The 18580-nt window shown below is 41.8% G+C and overlaps 1 protein-coding gene across 6 annotated transcripts in view; it reads right to left on the bottom strand.

Annotated features, from left to right (window-relative positions):
• The window catches only part of MAPRE2 (microtubule associated protein RP/EB family member 2), a 99540-nt gene that overhangs the window by 64425 nt on the left and 16535 nt on the right, over positions 1 to 18580 (bottom strand). For 5 of the 6 annotated variants that reach the window (XM_040550343.1, XM_040550340.1, XM_040550336.1 and 2 more), the window contains exon 2: positions 8453 to 8514. Coding sequence is in view for 3 of the 6 variants with exons in the window: in XM_040550336.1 (XP_040406270.1) it covers positions 8453 to 8514 (62 nt within the window). In the remaining 3 variants the exon portion in view is untranslated. Of the gene's footprint in view, positions 1 to 8452; positions 8515 to 11012; positions 11035 to 18580 lie in introns of those variants that run through there. The other variant, XM_040550339.1, reaches the window with a different exon arrangement.

Here is an 18580-nt window from a genome sequence, read left to right as displayed (position 1 = left end):
AGGGATTTTTACATTTCCATGCAGTATGGCTTATTAATAAATCATATGGCCGGAGCTTCAGACATTCGTATCCTAAACAAAAACAATGAATCAAATTATAAATGATTAAAGAGTGCAAGATTTTTGATATATGAGACAGTAGAAGAGAAACCTAGCATTTATTTTACGTATTTTCAGCTGTTGAGGAATCTCTGACTTTCTTGGAGCTAAAGAGAGGTTAGAAAAATGAAGGATGACATTACAAACAACATAAAAGAGTGGATCATCTACCTCTGATGTTCCTTCTTATGTTCTACACTGAAAATAACAAAAATAACAAAAAAATCCAAAATAACAAAAAAATAACGTGCTTTGAAGGCACTTCAGTCTAATGATATATTTCAAAAAAGCAATGTTGGGACATAGGGGAGGGCAAATGCTTCGCAATATCATCTGCCAAGGGTGCAGGTTTCTAAAGTGAAAACCTGATATGGCTAATCCCACACTACAGTGATACCTTACTAGTAGGTGATGATCTTGAATACTTCTTGCTATATTACTCCGCTGAAAACTTGACTTGGCTTTGATATTATATACCAGGAATTCAAGAATAGTTAATAACAGCTCTTGGGATTGGTGATTCTCTGTTCATATTGTACAACAAGCGTTTTGAAGCTGACAGCTATTTGATTGGTGCACGTTATCCAAGTCACTTAGTGCCCCACATGACTATCCAGTACCTGTATATAACGTAAGGAAAAGTTTAAGTGCTTCGCCATGATTATTGGCCAAGACCTATCCTGCTTACAGTGTTGCCTTTTCCAGTATCAGCATTACAGGTGCCGAACATGTGAAGCTTGCACAGGGATTATGGCCCATCACAAGGAACATTACACTTGCCAACAATTATCAAGCTGTCCAAGACACTCACCACTGCTAAAGAGGAAAAGAGAAGGCTGGCACAAGAAAGCAATGACTCCAACAGATGGTCGATTAAGTTTTTGGATACCTATTACTGAATCAAAAATGCTTGAACCAGCCAACAGAAAGGGCCTGACCATTACAAACCAAAATTTGGAGGGGTTGCTTTGCCCCAGGAAATTGTTAATTAGGTGCCTGTCCTCCCACACCCAGCGAAAAGCCAACATAAACATTATTACATACTCTAGCTAATGGGAAAGAAATACAGAGCGTATTCATGCCTGACTCAAATCAAAGTCGTACTGCCAAGTCATTCAGTAGTATGTGAACATTCAGCGACTGCAGAACCCAAGAATTCAGTGCCTTACTGCAAAATACTCTACAAGAAGTTTCCTCGTGCTCCTACAGCATGCTACAAACTGTTCTCTTACAAAGCGAATGTGTATCAAGTGCCATCAAATTAGTGAATGCCAAGAAATTACACAAAAGGGGCTGTGTTTTTTGCGTTCTTTGTTTTTGCATTCTGCCCTTCCCTCCTCTTGGTAATTGCTTTTTATCTGGGACATTGATAGAAACCAGCTTTTGTACGATGCTGTCAGCTTTCCTCATTTTACAAGTACAGAAACAGGCCCTGCTGTTAGAAACAGATTGCTGTCATTCATCTGCACAAACTTCCCCTGCCTCACCCTCATCGCCAGGTGTTGGGTCCCAACCCCTTGTCAGGGTTTGCTTTCTGATCCATGCATCCTTTTAGCTCTGTTTGTGTTTTCTAACCAGCTCTGCAGATAAGCAAACCCAACCCTTCTCTTCATTGCTACAGCTAGATGCGTGGCTCCTCCTTTCATCTTGAGATTTCTTCCACATCTGGGGTTTGCCCATTGTTCCTTCCCCCATTCTTTTCCGCCCTTCCTTTGTCAAGCATCACCCTTTGTAGTGCTCCAGCAATTTCCACTTTCCTTCATCAACCACCTGCAGAGAACCTGGGTCACGCTGGTTTCCTTCCCCCAGACAAAGTCCCCAGCATGCCTATTGTCCAGATAACACATTGTCATTAGCTAATTATGCCTCCTCTCCTCCACAGGCTGAGAGGAATGTGCTGCACCACTTGCCTGCTAGGGTGCATGCACATTCACACGCAGCCACCCCAAGAGGCGACACCTGTATTTATGGCTGCATCACCTCCAGAGCTCGCACGCTGCAGGTGACACATCTCCTGTTAACACACCCCACAGCTGGAAGCCCCGAGGGCACCCCGACACATCTCAAACGCCAGGTTGCAAGGGTTTATTTGCAGGCACTAGCCCACAGAGAACTCTAGGAGTGCTGTTTCTTTGGGAGCAAGCTCTTCCATGTATAATTTTACAATTACCTTATGAGTCCATTGTGTAAGCTTAAACAAGTTTTAGCTTCCTCACTTATTGACGGAAAACACTTTTTCCAATGGTAGCAGTCAATGTTCATTATCACCTTAGTGCTTACTCCATCTTTATCAACAAAGTCTTCAAATGAAGAGAAAAAAATATTTTTTTTTTTTTTACAGATACTTTTAAACATAAAGTTACACTTATGTTAGTGCTCTGAACAAAACAAAAATATCCAGAGGTTTGAAAACTGTGTCAGGAAACTTATCTCACTGACAGACATTTCCTAAGAGGACTTTTGGAACTTGGCATATCAGAACAAGTTTCCATGAATACTTTGAGCCCTTTATTAGCCTAACACTGCAAGTGCTTTATTTAGCTACCAGCATACTACAAGCATTTTCTGGAATTCTGAAATTCAGAATTAGAAAAAAAAAATGCCCTTGCCTGGTTGTTAAGAGGTAAAGCTAGATGGAAGAAAGCTACTGTCAGCCTGCTTTAGTAGAAGGTGCATCTGTTCACAGAAACACAAATGCCGAGGACTGGGGGGCAGAAATAATGCTTGTGAGCTTGTGCCACAGTGAATTTTCTTTTATAAAATCAAATTAATGATTTTTTTTTAAAAAGATACCTAGCAATTAACAGTACAACAACCAGTGATATGTATTTGTGGATCAAATGTGAAACCTGTTGAAGTACCGCTGAGACATTTTATTTTATTTGAATGTAAGGGGCAGATGAAATACAAAATAAAGCTCAGGTCCCTGCTCTAAAATAGAGGGTGTGCCATTAAAAATGTACACATCTCCATTCCGAGCGCACAAGAGCATACAGAAAGTGCATGATCTTACAGAAAAGATAAACAGCTGGATTTACTTGCTTCCATTAACCAGTGACCCACTTGTCAAACATAAGCTTTAGATTTAAGAGTGATTACATGAAGCCTCTTACATTAGACAAAAAAGATCCTGGTTATGAAATCAGATCAAGTCTGAAAATACTTGAATGCAGTCAATAGCGTTCTTCTATAAAGACACAAGGTGAGAGCCAGTTATTCTTTTTAAAGCACGCAATGTAATGTAACAGTATTTTCTCCAGTACTATTCACAGCGTGTTTATCCCACGCAGCCTGCTCAGGTCATTAGCGATGAGCCAAATCCAGACCCCTTGTAAGAGGATGAAGCCCTGATGGAAGCCAGTTCATAAACCTCAGTTTTGGGGGCATCAGCAGTTTCCTTCTACTATGAATATTGATTCACAGAAAAATCAAACGGACACTCCCCACACGAAAGGGGAACGGCGATGTTTACCCAGCCTATCTAATCTCTCAGAGCAGATTTTTAACAGAGGCTGCGGCTCTGCGTGCGTTGGTGGCAGATCTCCAGCGGCATCGGCTTTGCCCTCATGTAAGCTTCTGCCTCCACACACCTCCCTTCTGTGCCTGCTCCGTGCTGAAGCACGAAAAAAAGGCACAAGAAGATACGGATGATCACAAAGTTTGGGCTTGAGTGTAAGCCCTGTGTTAATAGAAGAGGAAACGTAACAAGGACAACAAATTGCTAGGTCCTGAAAACCTCTAATTTTGCCACCTTGTGACACAACAGCAGAGCACACAACAATGGCTTGCCCACACTCTGTGCCCACACCTGTGGCTATCCAAGGCTCCAGGAAGGCTGAAGAAGCCGTAATTATAAGCAACATTTTTAACTTAAGGACAACTTCTAAAATTAAATGTGTTGCATCCACCTGACCTCATGAGCATGCTGTGCATTGTCAGCAGCTCACGTGACTCCTCATATAGGATGATTTTCTGGAAGCCACAGATCATGGAGCAACTTAATGATGTAAGAGTCACAGCAGCCAGCAAGCCTAGGTTTCCATCCCTGGTGACTGCAAAGAAATACTGGAAAATGCTGCCACTTGGATTAAGAAAAAACAACAAAAACAAAATGAACCCCCCCCCCCAAAAAAAAAATAAAAAAAAAAGGAAAAACCACTACCATCAAAAAAGCAGAAAACAAAACAACCCAACCAAAAAACAAAAGCAAACAAAAACCCCACTACCAAATACCCTCCTCAAAATAAGTGGAATATCCAAATTAGCCCTTTCAAGCCTTTCTTCGGGCTCTTAGCAGGCATGTTCTGCTGTTCTAGGAGCCTGTCCAGAGGTGATCTTCTTTCCCCTGGATTTTCGGCACCTGATCATGCTCACAGCCAGTTTTGCAAACAGACTCTAGCAAGACACTGAGGCCACTGTAAGTAGATTCTCTGTTACCCTAACCGATCCCGTCTGTCTGCAGATGCAACATGACTGCACAGAGCCAGCGTGGGCTCTGCTCACATTGCAAGATTATATTTATAAAATCCGTGAACTGCTCTGAAAAATGGAAGTGTTTTACAGCATCTGGTATGCAATACAAATACTTTATATTTAACATATGACAATTTTTTTTAAATGTCCTCGGGAAAAAAAAGATTTCTTTTTGCTGCTGGAGAAAGACTTAAATCATTGACTGAATCAATGGTCTTTAGGAAATCTGAATGAACCGTCACTGACAGGCAAAACACAGAAGGAAACAACGAAGTCAAGAAATAAGGGTATTACTCATTTTTTCTTTAAACTGTATATTGTCATGGCTTCAACAGCCATAGCACAAAGTAGCTACATTTTGTAACCTCTGAACAGTCATATTGTGTATAAATTAAAAATAGCTTCTGTAACATTTTGAGCACAAAAGGTACTAGCAGCATGTAAACAGGGTATTATCCTCCTTACAGTGGAAAAGGAGTTTTCTATTTACTAAAAACTCCAGCCACAAGTCTCTGTGCTTTTGTAACTGTGAATTTATGTCAGCGCTGTTGACAGCTTCTGCATTTGAAAGGATCTCATTATTAACTATTAACAAAACCACACATTATCTTTTTGAAAAGCGAAGTTACGTTCCTGATGAATCAGCCACTTTGCTGAGCTCCTGTGGGATAATTTTTGGTACTGGATGCTGAAAAAATAAATATCACCCCAAAGTTCATAATATTTTCAGACAATACCATAAATGGCTATTCAAGCTCACCAATTCCTAAGTTAAGAAGGGAACAAGGACGGGTGCATAGGAAGCCGTACACAAACATTCCATTGAAGTTAACTTTTCTCGTTAGGTTCAGAATGTAGGTCTCCAGTTTTCTCATCTTGGATCAAAACCAGACATAAAGCAGCTGTGTCCTACGCAGGACTGACTCCTGAACAGATGTCCTCCACTACATTTTGGGGGACCTGACGTTGTTTCCAAAGGATGAAAAGGCTTTCAAAGCAGTCTGCTCAGCCAGAAGTTCAAATATTTCATACTACTGAATTATTTTGGCTGAAGGTTCAAAGTAACCTTTAGGGAAGCCAGGTCGTCTTTGGTAGGAATTAGGGGGACCAATCTGGGGAAACAAGCAGTGTTCCCACCGAGTGAGAAACAGAGCTCACTTATCTAGAAGCAGCATTTTATTCTGCACCAGTGCTGGTGCTGGGAGGTATGGAGAATGAAGTGAGAGGAAATGCTTCTTCTTTATTCTTCCCAGTTTAAGCAACTCTATGCAGCTTTTGCATGAATGACCAGAGAATATTTGTTTCTGCACAGGGAAAGAACAAGAAAAGGTCATGCAGGCCTTTTGGTTCAGGTCTCCCCTGAACAAGTTGTGAATTAGTAGTTCAACATACAAACACATATTCTGTGTGTATATATGTGTGTATACATATATAAACATATATAACGTGTATATATATAATTTGCTTTCTCTTCTCCTATCTCAAAATTTCTGAAACATAAGTTTATTCCTGACCTGATGTTCCAGCATAAACCAGCATTGCTTTCTAATATTAGGGTGTATTGTAAATGTTTTAAGTCATAATACATCAAGCAAGGAGCTGTAACCGCCAAAAGCCCCCTTATTCACGTCTCGCACAAGAGAGGTCCTAATGTAATAACTGAAATCCTTGGATCATTCTTTGTGCTGATTTCCCTATAACTTAACTCCAGGAATAAGTATGCTCATTCGCTAGGCTCAAATGCATTGAAACATGATCAGAAGGTTTCCCAAGTATGTTACACGGATTTACTTTTTGCAATTGTAATAGCTCAGCTAACTTTTTAGCAGTATAATGAACCTCTGGTATTAAAAGGCTGATAGCTAGGCCTTTATTTTGACATGTAATAGGCCACAAGGACTAAGGGATTTGGAGAGGAAAGGCTACACAGTACGCAGCAACCCACAGGGAATATGCTGGGAAGCTGCCTGTTGCTTCAAGGGTAGGGTTACCGATTCCAGGAAATCTGCATGCTTCAGATAAGTTCCTATTAGACAGGTAGGATGTTGTCTGCTCATATAAGTGTCTATTTGGTGGCCATGTGCTATCTCAATGCCCACAACTTTCTTCAGATTTCCTGTTGTTTCAAAGTGCTTGTGAGAGTGCAGCATAACCAAGTAAAGAAGCTGTACTTTAAGCAGTGTCACCTACCCTGTGCAGGAGTAGAAGCAATGGGGATGAGCACAGGGCATTGCCCTGCTGCACCTGTGACACCTTCATGGGAAGGAGCGTGTCCATGGTACAGTTTCCTAGCTCTTGGTATCGGATTCCTCCTGTACTTCATCCTAAGTTCCATTCTGTGATCCTTGATGCATAAAAGCCTTGTTCAGCTCCAGACTATGTACTGTTCTACTGAGGATTTCCAGGTGCACTTGAGACCTGCATATCTTCTAATTGCTCTGGAAACAACTCTTCTCTTGCAACCTGATGAATCTGAACTGAGGCTCTTGTTTTAACTCTCCCTTTTCCAGTGCCAGCCTCCTTAAGTGCATCTGTGCTAGTTAGTGCAAGCAATTCTTATATTTCCCATAAAACTTACCCTGAATAATTTCTCACCTATCATGTATCTGGAGAAATTCTTCTGCAAACATATTTAAGCTTTTTCAGGGCATTAAATAACTTGGAGCAAATCCCTAGTTTCACTGTGAAACAAGTCTTTAAAATAGCTCAGACACAAAGCTCTTACTTTTAACTTAACTACAAAACATGAACAAAAGAACCACCACAAACTGAAACACATCCTAAGTCCAAAGCTAGAATTTACATGCTTGTAACAGCTTTTCAAGCATTAGCAGCAACAAGGTGGTATATTTCAAAATGAAAGTGCTTCATTACGCAGCCCTAGGATCATTTCAGTGCTACGCATATTTTCAGCGCTAGCTATGAATAAACCTCCCCACACTGTATTGCATATCTCTAATGCTGCCAAGAGAAAAGGCATGCACAGTACCCATCACAGCACAGTGAACAGTGCCAATGGCCAATCTATTCAAATAAGAGTTTTATTACTCGGGCATCCTATGCTCCATTTTGGCAACAGTTACGATTTCTTGTGTAGTAAGTAGCACAGATGCAGCACAATGAGAGAAAGGGAGCAAATGACAGCAACTGGAGGGAGCATAGATCTGTTCCAGGAGCATCCTTTCAAAAGGCTTTCTAAACATTGCCACCTTGTGGGCCTTGCATCTCCTTGTTTCGTTGATCCCTTCGCTCTTCACAGGTGACTCACTGCGAGGATTTCATAGATGCCAGGTTGGAGGCTGGACAGTTGAGGTTAGCACCCAGATTGGATGGGATGCAATCTAAACTAAACTCACTTAGCTGGGAATTAAAAAAGGGACAGCACCTTACAAATTGCATCTAACGTAAGTGACCAACCCCATACAGCAGCACTTTGTGTACTTTGCTCTTCTTCCACTTAACATTATGAAAGCAGCACTAATAATGTACAGAAGTGCTAACACTTAAAAAAACAAATGAAAACAAAAACAACTTCCTTGAGAGGTTCCAGAAAAAAAGGGGGAGAGAGAAGTTAAATTCACCTGTAATTTTCCCTTTTTCATTCCTTTCTGCCAGCAATTCCTTCTGACACCAGTTGAAAGAAACTATTTCCAAAATGTTTGTGGTGCCTAATTTAGCTTTCATCATTTGCTGCATGAATGAACAACTTTTAATGACTTTAATCTTTTAATTAAATTGTCAAAGACACTGCAAAGGAATATCACTTACTATTGATATCAAACTTATTTAGCTATTGCCTTAAAGACATCAGGTAAAAATTCTAGAGTACTTTATCAGTCAAAACCACTGTAACAAACACATACAAAAGCATAACACTTACTTTGAGCATCCAAACACTTTCCCTGGTTGCTGGCTTGAACTATTCCTTGCAGCAATTTGGTACTGGAAAGAAAACATGAAAACACTTAGTTCAACAAGCAAACTGGAAAGAAAAGAAGAGGAAAAAAAGAATCACTGAATGGTCTTTGCCCGTATTGGCTGGGCAGTGATGCAGTAGCTGTATTCTAAAAATGAAGCAAGAGGAGAGGTCCCTTATTACAATACCCTAATTCAGCTGTGCTCACAATAGTTCAGTGTCTAACACATCTGCACAACAATCAGATGTCCCTCTGATATAGTAGCAGATCTATGGGGTCCCTTGTGCTGGGCTACATTCAGAGTGTATTCATAATTGCTGGGCACATTGCTGTTTCTTCATCTGACATGGATCTTCTGAGCACAGGCAATCAGTTATGACTGTTGTGTCATGCAACTGGGGCCTTGCTGCACTTGCCTGAACAGATTTTTCGGAGAAAAAACTACCATCGAGAAACATGAACTGATACCCAGGAAAACCTGTGTTTTTGCTAATATAACACTAGACACCATTGGCAATCCTTAGAGTTTTCTTACTTGGCAATGAAACCATGATGTTGCCACTTGCAGCAGCCACATTTAAGACCCATTTCTTTCTGTGTTCCTAGACATGATTTCCTACAATTGCTGGATTTGTCCTCATATCCATTCTCTCAAGTGCTGCGTTACAGGCTACAGAAACATAAGCAGGAGCAACGATATGTGGTTTTCAATTTGTGTTATGAATTACATACTAGGGTTACGTGGTAAGGTTTAATTCACCTCCTCAGTCAGTAGGAAATCTCTTTCCTAGCAGGTAAATAATGGTTTACTCAGACCAAGGCCCTGAATATTGCTTGTTTTGCATTCACGGTCAACTAGTTGGGACAGCCCAGCAGGGAGGGGTATTCCAAAGGCATCCATCCCTGCAGAACAGCATGGAACTACATCAAACGGGATCCCAGTGGTGCTTAGATTGAATCAGGACTGAGGCATGCAAGAAGCCCCAGCAGGTGAATTTACATTCATCATAAACCTTATTTTGATATGAGAAAAACATAAAGCAAGTCTCTCTCTAATACTTTATCATCTGGGAAAGGTAAACAGACCTTTAAACACGGCTTGTCTAGAAAACTGGATCCCAGCTCCAGGAGCTGTGACTCATCCTGGCAGAGGACTTAAGAATCCTGTTAGCAGACTGGAAGGCTGAAGCTACCTTAAAGCCAAACCAGAAGGGGAATTAGCTATTAAACATGTTATTGTTTCATTTCTTTGAATCTCTCCAAGCCTCTTAAGCTTTGCTTTTCAATATACTCTTTTTTCCTCCATTTGTTTAATGTGGAAAGTGATTCCAGCACAGCTGACAAACCTCAGGCATCCTATTGGCATAGGAACAGCAAATCCAATGTGGTATGTTGGCTTCTAGTCAAGTAGACCCCCTGAACTGAAGCTGGGATTTAACAGCAGTGCTCCAATAACTTTTAAGGATAGGACACAAGACAATGTTTAGGAGAAGTGCTCTCACATGAGAAGGTGATGGCCAGAACTTCTAACAGGTGAAAGTAGTGAAGAAACATGGTGATTCCCTTAGAAATGCAAGGGAAAATATGTTCATAGCACATCTTCTATGCTATATTTTCTGAATAGAGTGGTATTTACTGAAAACAGGTAACTATTTCATTGCCTTCAGCAAGTAGGCCTGTTTGAGGATGTTTCGAGTAATGACACCGCGCTGAACTTCACTCATAAATAATGTAGCCTAAAAAAAACAGGGGAAAACTAAAAAAAGTAGGGGAAAATAAAAGAAAAGTCCTCATAGTAGAGGTTCCTGAAGCCTGAAAACTGGTGATGAGCATATGCAGAGGTTAAACCAAAGAGGTACATCTCAGCAACATCTCCTGACTTCTGCCTGCATGCAGGTGCTTACCTGAGGTACAGGAGTCGTGCGATAGCTATGGCCAGAAGAGATAATTGGCACTCATCTACTGCCATGTGTGGTAGCACTCCTAGGCCTCCACCTGCTCTGCAAGCCATGCCAACACCTCGACCTGTACTTCTGGCTTCAGATGCCAGAGCAGCATCCAGGCAAGGGAGTGGTAGGAAACATTGGCTCATTAGGGTGGAATTTAATTTAGGTGGACAAAGGAATGCAGTAGAGGTCCTAGTTATTGGGTGTGCGGAAGGTAACGATGGGGAGACGGAGTCCTCTTTGGAAGGGTGGAGGGATAAAGGTATGCAATGAAAACAAGGAGGGGGGAGGAAGGATGCCATAGGTTTCCCCCCAGTACACGAGGCCACACAGCTGCAGACACCGCCATCATATCACTGCTATACATGAACCTGGTAGCACGATTCCACCCCTCAAAATTCCCCAAAACACATAGGTCACACTAATTTTAAAGTAGGTCCCCATCTCTTCCTAAGAAGTCACCAACCAAGGCATCTAAAGAATGTATTCTTTCCATACTGGTAAATATAGGAAAAAGGCCATGAGGTAAAAAGGGAGAAAAATATCTAAAGGATCTCAAAAAGTCACAAGTACAAACCCAGCCAAAGAGTGCCAGACTGGCTGGCCACTGGCTTCCAGGTAGGTATTCAGAAAGTCCTTCATGGGGTCCCTCATCTTGCTAGGTGTATGAGCAACCCCCTGTAGCCTATGTTTGCCTCTTTCTCAGATGCAGCTGAGTTCCACAACATGCAATTCATGGTAGTGTGTGCTGGTGGTGGTGGCCTTGGACAGATTCAGCAGACTTGCTGTTGCAAGTGTATTGGATCTCAGGACATTCAGTGGATTCAACAGGACCACTGCTCTCCAGGGCTTATCTGCTCTCAGGAAGCTTTCACATGCTCACTCTCAGTGCATGTTTTTCCTCTGTGAACTTGTTTTCTGGTAGCTACATCCACAAACTTGGTCACCTATTGCACCTGTTCATACAAATTGGAGGTATTTGTACGACAAAATCCCTTGAAATGCTTTAAAACATTTAGTTCTCAATGGGTACTGACCAAAACACAAAACCAACCAAGCAAACAAGGAATAAGCAAGAGGGACTTGAGAAAACAGGCTAAAAACCAAGCTACTAAGCCAAAAAGAAGCCAGTAAATCAAAGGTGAGCTGCAGAAAACGAGGTACAGCAGCTTCTAGATGCACACCACAGCCTCCTCATACTACGAGAAGTAGCAGCCATAGCTGTTAGTTGAAAGGACCAATGAGGAAAAGTTAGGACAGAATGTTTCTGAGGTGATTTAAGAAAAATGCCTTCTATTACATTTGACTATATATGTTCAAAACTTTGTCTCAGGGAGCTGTATTTCCCTTGTGGTGGCAGAGCCCTGTGTCTCAGTGGACTGGATGCTTTCTACCACCCTGCACAGATTTTTTTTTTCCTCCCCCTGCTGAGGGCTGGGAAAATGATGTTGCATGAAAACAACTTGCAATATAGGCTGACAGTCACCTATTATTGCCTCAGATATCCTCGGCATTTATGGGACACAACTTCAAGACCAACTTATTTTTAGCAACTGAAAGAATTCAAGCAAACCAATTGTGGCTGCTATCCAGGCATTCAATGAGTGGAAAATAGCTTGACAAATTACAGAAATTCACAAACTTAGATTGTAAACCAGGAAACAGTGTATAACACTATTTACATATATTTTCCTGTTCAAAAGATGAACTGAAAGATTAATTTTGATGCTTTCAGTGTCAAAGGAAAGAATTGCTGTGTTTTTTGACCTGTGCACGAATCACAAAAAAAATCTCCAAAACAATCAAAATACAGCAAAGCAAGAGAAGACCCACACACCTAACAGCTGGGCAGATGTCTCAACTTACTGTTAAGTAGTAGCCCAACCCTACTTTGTCTCACTGTTCCTAGGTAAGTCCTGCACTTACCCATAGGTTCCCGATTCAGGACTGCACCCAGTCCGTATATGGAAGGCACAGACACAGATTCAAAGCAAATAAAGTAACAGAGCTGAGTTCAGTGCCATTCACAACTCCAAACCCATGAGAAATGCCCTGCTTTGACTCGGAGCGCTTCACAAGGAAGGCAGTCACAGAAGACACGAGATGCCGCTACCGAGCGCCCGACACAGCCTCCCACCTCTTTTGCCCTTGCCATTTCAAACAGGGCTTTGTTCCAGCGGTTCTGCTTCTCTGCCAGTGCTCTGATTTCAAGTCACATATTGGCATGAAAAAGGTCTGGAGTCTTCTTATAGAACTCTGTTCCCTCCCTCTCATTTACAAAGCAACCAATCTCTTTTGCTCGTTAACATACAAAGTAAACCCAAGAACATCCTGCTTAACAACTTAGTAGCAAGGAACATGCATCATTTCTCCAGAAGACTTTTTCCACCCTGCTTGGTAAGCCACTAAATTTACTCCCCACAGGGCAGTTAACCAGCTTCTCTCATTTCTGTTGTCTTCTCCCCCTTCATCCCGGAAACTGGAGTTTCCAAGATGCAAGTGCCTTGGAGACAGGGCTGGCTCAAAGCTGCAGCCAGCTACAGCTGGACACCCACCATCCTGCAGGCCCTACCTGCCCTCTCCTCCCATCAATGAACACCTTCCCCACCTTCCTGTCCAGTCACCTGGAGATGCAGCAATTATATTCCAACTAAAAAAGAATGTAACAGAGCTCACCCCATGTGATATCAGCTAAAGTTAGCCTGATACTTTTGGCAAACTATTTTTTTGGGGGCATAACAAGCAATGCCAAACAAATGCATCAAGCAGTAGGTGGCAGACTTAACAGGAAGAACTGATGAGGATGTGTATCTATCATTCTCTATATTTAGCAGCAGGCTGCACTGTCATACTTAGCTCCATTTCAACCAAAAAAAAGTTTTTCCTCTTTGCACTTTTTGAGAAAACAGTCTCACTTCAATTATTTGAGACACTCTTTCGTTTAAACTTTAGTTCAGAGTCACTGATGTCTGCATTCCAACTTCCACCACACTAATTAAAAGTCTGTTTTTCTTGCATCGTCAGTGTCTACATCTGTTGGCTTCTACATCCAACGCAATCACCAGTTTTAGTAGGCACCTGTCTGATTTGCAGCAGACTGCAGTTTACTATTGACACACTTCTGCATCTATTAACTCATTATGCATTTGAATTTATTTTGGTAGGCATTACACCATGTTTTATAGTGTACTTAGTTTAAGAATGACTGGAATTGATCAGTTTTCTGCATTATTTCATACACTAGAATGACTTAACATTTCTTTTGAATACTTCCCTCTTCATACACAAAGTTATGCTGTGGTGACGCATATGTTTTGCAGTGAGGCAAGAAAAGCCAGCACTAAGGTTTCAGGTTACAAAGAATTTGGCAATAGTCTTGGCCTAAGGTATTTCAGCCCTAGGTGTTCACTCCTTATATCTCTGGGCTGTTCCTTAGTTCTGCTGGAACAGCTCTGAATCCAGTCACAACTCACATGAATCACAACTCTGTGAAACAGACCAAGAAAGGGATCCCATTTCAGAGTTACCTTTTGCAGATTAAAAATAAAACTGAAAAAAATCTGAGGCAGTCTTATTTCAGTACACAGCAAGGCCCAACCAACAGTTGGTCAGCACAACTGGGAGGGCAGGAGCATGCTAACTGGTATTGATGATGAGAAAGGGGTACAGGGAACAACTCCACTGAACAGACTCTAATATTAACCTTTAAAATATCTGCAACATGAACTCCTCCTCAGGTATGGCCTGGAGACTAGTGGGTACATCGAGCTTTTCCCTGTTCAATCTGGAAGGAGTAAGATGTTGAGGGGAGCTTGCAGCAGCTTGCAGCTTTGGTCCAGAATAGTAAGTTTCCAGTACATTTATCATTTCCTATATTCAACTTCAGGCTGCATTTTGTGGCTGAAATTTTATAGGCTAGTCAGCCTTATAATCAAAAAGAACCAAGGAAAAAGCATTAAGTAATACATTCAAAGGTAATAAATAAAATAAGAGTGTCTGTGTTCTGATCCAACACACATTTTCTGAAATTCTTCTAGGACAGCAAAAACCGAAGGAACGAATGAGGAATCCTGATAGTATAATATGTTGAAATACCCAGGCTGGCATTCTTTGAAAACAAGCATGCTGAACAAGCATGGTAGGAAGTATCTGAAGATGACTTTCATGGTATACAGGCACCCACAAACTGAGGGACTCACAGAATTTTGCAAGGCATCTAACATACCAGCTTCAAAACCAGCAAAATATTTAGAAAAAGTTGATTTAACACCTTTAAGAGGCATTTAAACCAAGGAACTAACTTACTTTTAGGCATTACCCCTCAATGTAACACTAACACTTGTGGATATACTTGAGAAAAATGCATGTAGTTCAGTCAGGATTGTGGGCTGAATTTGGTACCTAAGATTAGATAGGCTGAATCCCTCTGTATTGTGAGATTAGTTTTTCAGACCTCTCTTTACAGTGAGTGAAGAAAAAAAGCATATTGGAGATTATTCAGCACAAATCAGGTATCTGCACAGAGGGGGATAAGGGCTCCTACCAATCCCCTGTTCCAAAGCAGCACCCTGCTGTTTGGTACATCCAGCTGACAGACCAGTGACCTCTGTTAAGGTGAGGAATTCATTGTCTTTCCTCAAGGAGTAAAAATCATCTCCAAGACAAAGCATTTACTACCTATGCCTATTTCAGCTCAGGAAAGAACCAAGTGTAGCCTGGAAAACACTTGGCCCTGGGAGGGAAGCAGTCCTGCTGGACAGCACAGGCTGGGTACCAGCCAGCTGGAGAGCCACTTCAGACGCAAAAACAGAACAAAACTGGGGGTCTTGGTGGACAGCAAGTGGAAAGACTCAATAGTATGCCTTCACAGTAAAGAAGGCCAACCCCACATGGGGCTGGGTTTGCAGATCCAGTGATTGTTCCCCTGTAATCAGCGCTTGTGAAAGTGGCCTACCTGTGTCCTGGGGAGCCACAAGCCACATCAGACAGGCACAGACATACTGGAGCCCAGTCCAGTATACCCAGATGTTTAAGGGGCTGGAGCACATGATGCTGGGGGAGCTGGGGTTATCCAGCCTGATAAAGGGAAGGCTCAGGGTGTGGGGCAATGTCCCATTGCAGCCCACATCCACCTAAGGGGAGGGAGCAGAACAGATAGGGCCAGGCCCCTCTCAAAGGTGCACATTGACAGTGCAAGACGCAACAGGCAAGTTTCAACATGGCAAGTCCTGATTACATGTTAGGAGAACTGTTTTTATCACAGAATCGTAGAACAGCTTGGGTTGGAAGAGACCTTAAAGATCACCTAGTTTCCAACCCCCTGCCACAGGCAGGGACACCACTCACTAGACCAGGTTGCCCAGGGCCCCATCCAGCCTGGCCTTGAACACCTCAAGATACCAGGTATCATCATGACAGTGGTTAAATGTTGGGTCCAGTGAACCTGTGAATTTTGCTCTTTGAGACATTCAGAGCTCAACAAGTCCCTGAACAACCAAACCCATTAGCATTAGGTCCAACAGGGGTTGGACCAGACAACCTCCAGAGGCCTCTTTAAACCTGTATCATCCTGCCTGTGTGAAAGCATTGTAACTGCAGGCTGCTTGTTGCCTGCATGTCTCACCCAGGAAACAGAGCCCTAGCTGGGGTACTGGACTGGCATCTTACTGATTTTTTTAAAGGACTGAGATGTATGTCTTCCTCTGCCTCAAGTTCCTACATAATAACAATAAAAAGGACTAACTCAAGGATGAAGGATGTAAAAACAGATTCCAGTATCTGTGGAGATGATTAAAACAAGATAAAATCTTGTATCTTGATTTTTATTTCACCCCTTCAAAATCTAAATATGCAATACATAAGTGTATTATTAATATGTAATGCATAATATATCTAAGAAAAATCTACACACAGATCTTTGCTCTTTATAGCCCTGGTGAAGCAGTTAAAGAATTCTTGGACTTCTTTCTCATGTGAGCAGAATGAATTACTTGCAGTCCATTGCGGATGTACAAACTTGTGAAGGCTGTAAGGCCAGTTTGTGGAAATGTCCCTGTGAACCTCTGGTTAGATAATGTACTCACATGATAGATGAAGATACATTGAATGATATAGCATTGCCTCATTTGTACTACAGTTTACCACATATGCTCAGAGACAAACCAAAAGCCAAAAAATATGGGAGTGTTCTCACTCTCTCATTTTCACCTAGTAAATACCAACCAGCCAGTTTTGCCAGGTAGTATGTAAGAGCTACTTTTCCATATATCCACAATAGGACTAGTGTCCTTGAGTGTCTATCTCTGCTCAAAGGACTGTGTTCACCTTTTACATTATTTAATCAGTGGAGAAAAGTGATCAGGTGGCCCCAATGATATAATCACAGCCAGGTGGCCCTGAAACTTTCACTTTTTAAGCCTTCTCCAAGCTGTTCATGGGGAGATCCTCACCAGTGTCTGTTTGTCCCAGCCATCCTCATCTGCAAGGTGGAAGAATGGCACACTGTCACTTCACACACTACCACACATTTTAAATGAAAGCAGTCATCAATTGCTGTGTGTAGCACAGGGAACATGATCTGAGCATGCTGACAGGACCAGATCCCTTGGGGGACTAGGCAGAAAAACCACTTTGGTACCTAATTCATGTTTCAAGACAGCATGTGCTGAGCTGCTCAGTCCACCCAGGTGGCAGTAGCTCTGATCGCTCTGAGAAGCAGAACTTCAATGACAAGTACAGATGCCTGTGTTCTCAGTAAGACCTTTTACAAGTGTAGGCTTCTGATCCCATCAGCAAATGGAGGCAACCTTGCACCCTGCCTGCAAACTGGGAAAGCTAAAATGCATGGAAGTTTGAGGACACTTGCACTGTGATAATGACCCCATCAAGTAATTAATATAGCAGAAATTCCAAAATATTTGACACAGAAAGCACAGAGCAAAACAGCATTTTTTGATTTTGACTATTTATAGAGCTGGAAACTAGAAAGATCTCTCTATTAAAGGAAATGAATAGTGTAATTGAGAAGTTCATCAAAGTAGGGCTGTATCTGAAAGCTGCACAAATACCTTCTACTCCTTCAGTTACAATAACATTGCCACCTGACCACAGCTTGTGAGCTTCAAGTTGAAGGAGAACATTCCAGTCTGTGAGATAAGGGTCACAGCTTGTTATCTCATTTAGTCTATGTTATTACACAATTAAAGCAAGTCATATGGGAGGGGGTTGAAAAGGCTGGGTGTCAGACTTCAACCTCTCCAGTTAACATTACTTTGTTCTGAAAGGACAGCTTGCATTTGGAGTTTACCAAGTCAGAGGTTTCTGGACTGCATGTGAGCTGCAGTATTTTTTCCCTAAGAGGCTACAGTACAAAAGTCAAAGGAATGATCATTTTTCTGTATTCGTTTTGTGGACAAGAGCCACAGAACACAGTGAAATGATGCACTAACTTGAAGACGTGCATCACTTCTGCTCATTAGAAAAAAGCTGACTGGGAGATTTCCAAGTTATTATACCATACCAGATTGAATTTGAGCTTCCACAACATTTTGCTCTGGAAACTTTTCTCCCTCAGCACACTGCCTGCAAGTACTGATCTGGAGAAGCACTAAACTCATTTCAGTAGTATACACAGTTTAAGCATGGATACTTCTCTCACTGCCTTTCCCAAATGCTTATTATGTTTTCCGTTTGCAGTTCAAACTAAGCAAGGAAAGTCACCACTTACCTGGAGAAATGGATACTTTGGACCAATTCACCATTATTTCCCTTATAGTTGACTGAACTTCTACAGTGGCCTTTTTTTTTTTTATCTAGAAGGCAAAGTCTTTTAGCTTGGATGGAGAAGCAGAACACTGGCAGTTGTTTTCCATCATGTATGTCGTATAGAGAACTTTATCATAAAGACTAGGCATTTGTCTGATCCAATCTTATTGGGAAATCCATCTCTCTCAACATAAACAGCACTTTTGCTCTTTCATAAACCTGCCGGTACAACAAATACTGTGCTGAAGAACAACTCTTACTGTTTCTTCTCAGGCACGCGCAATCTCTCCTAGACAACACAGCCCCCGTCAATGTTGCTAGATAAGCTTTTCTCAGACTGTGTCACTTTCTACACTTAGTGCCTTAAAGTGGCAGCCTCCT

This window comes from Cygnus olor, chromosome 2 (assembly GCF_009769625.2).
Source record: "Cygnus olor isolate bCygOlo1 chromosome 2, bCygOlo1.pri.v2, whole genome shotgun sequence".
Classification (NCBI taxonomy): domain Eukaryota; kingdom Metazoa; phylum Chordata; class Aves; order Anseriformes; family Anatidae; genus Cygnus; species Cygnus olor.
This window is presented reverse-complemented; position numbering and strand designations above follow the sequence as displayed.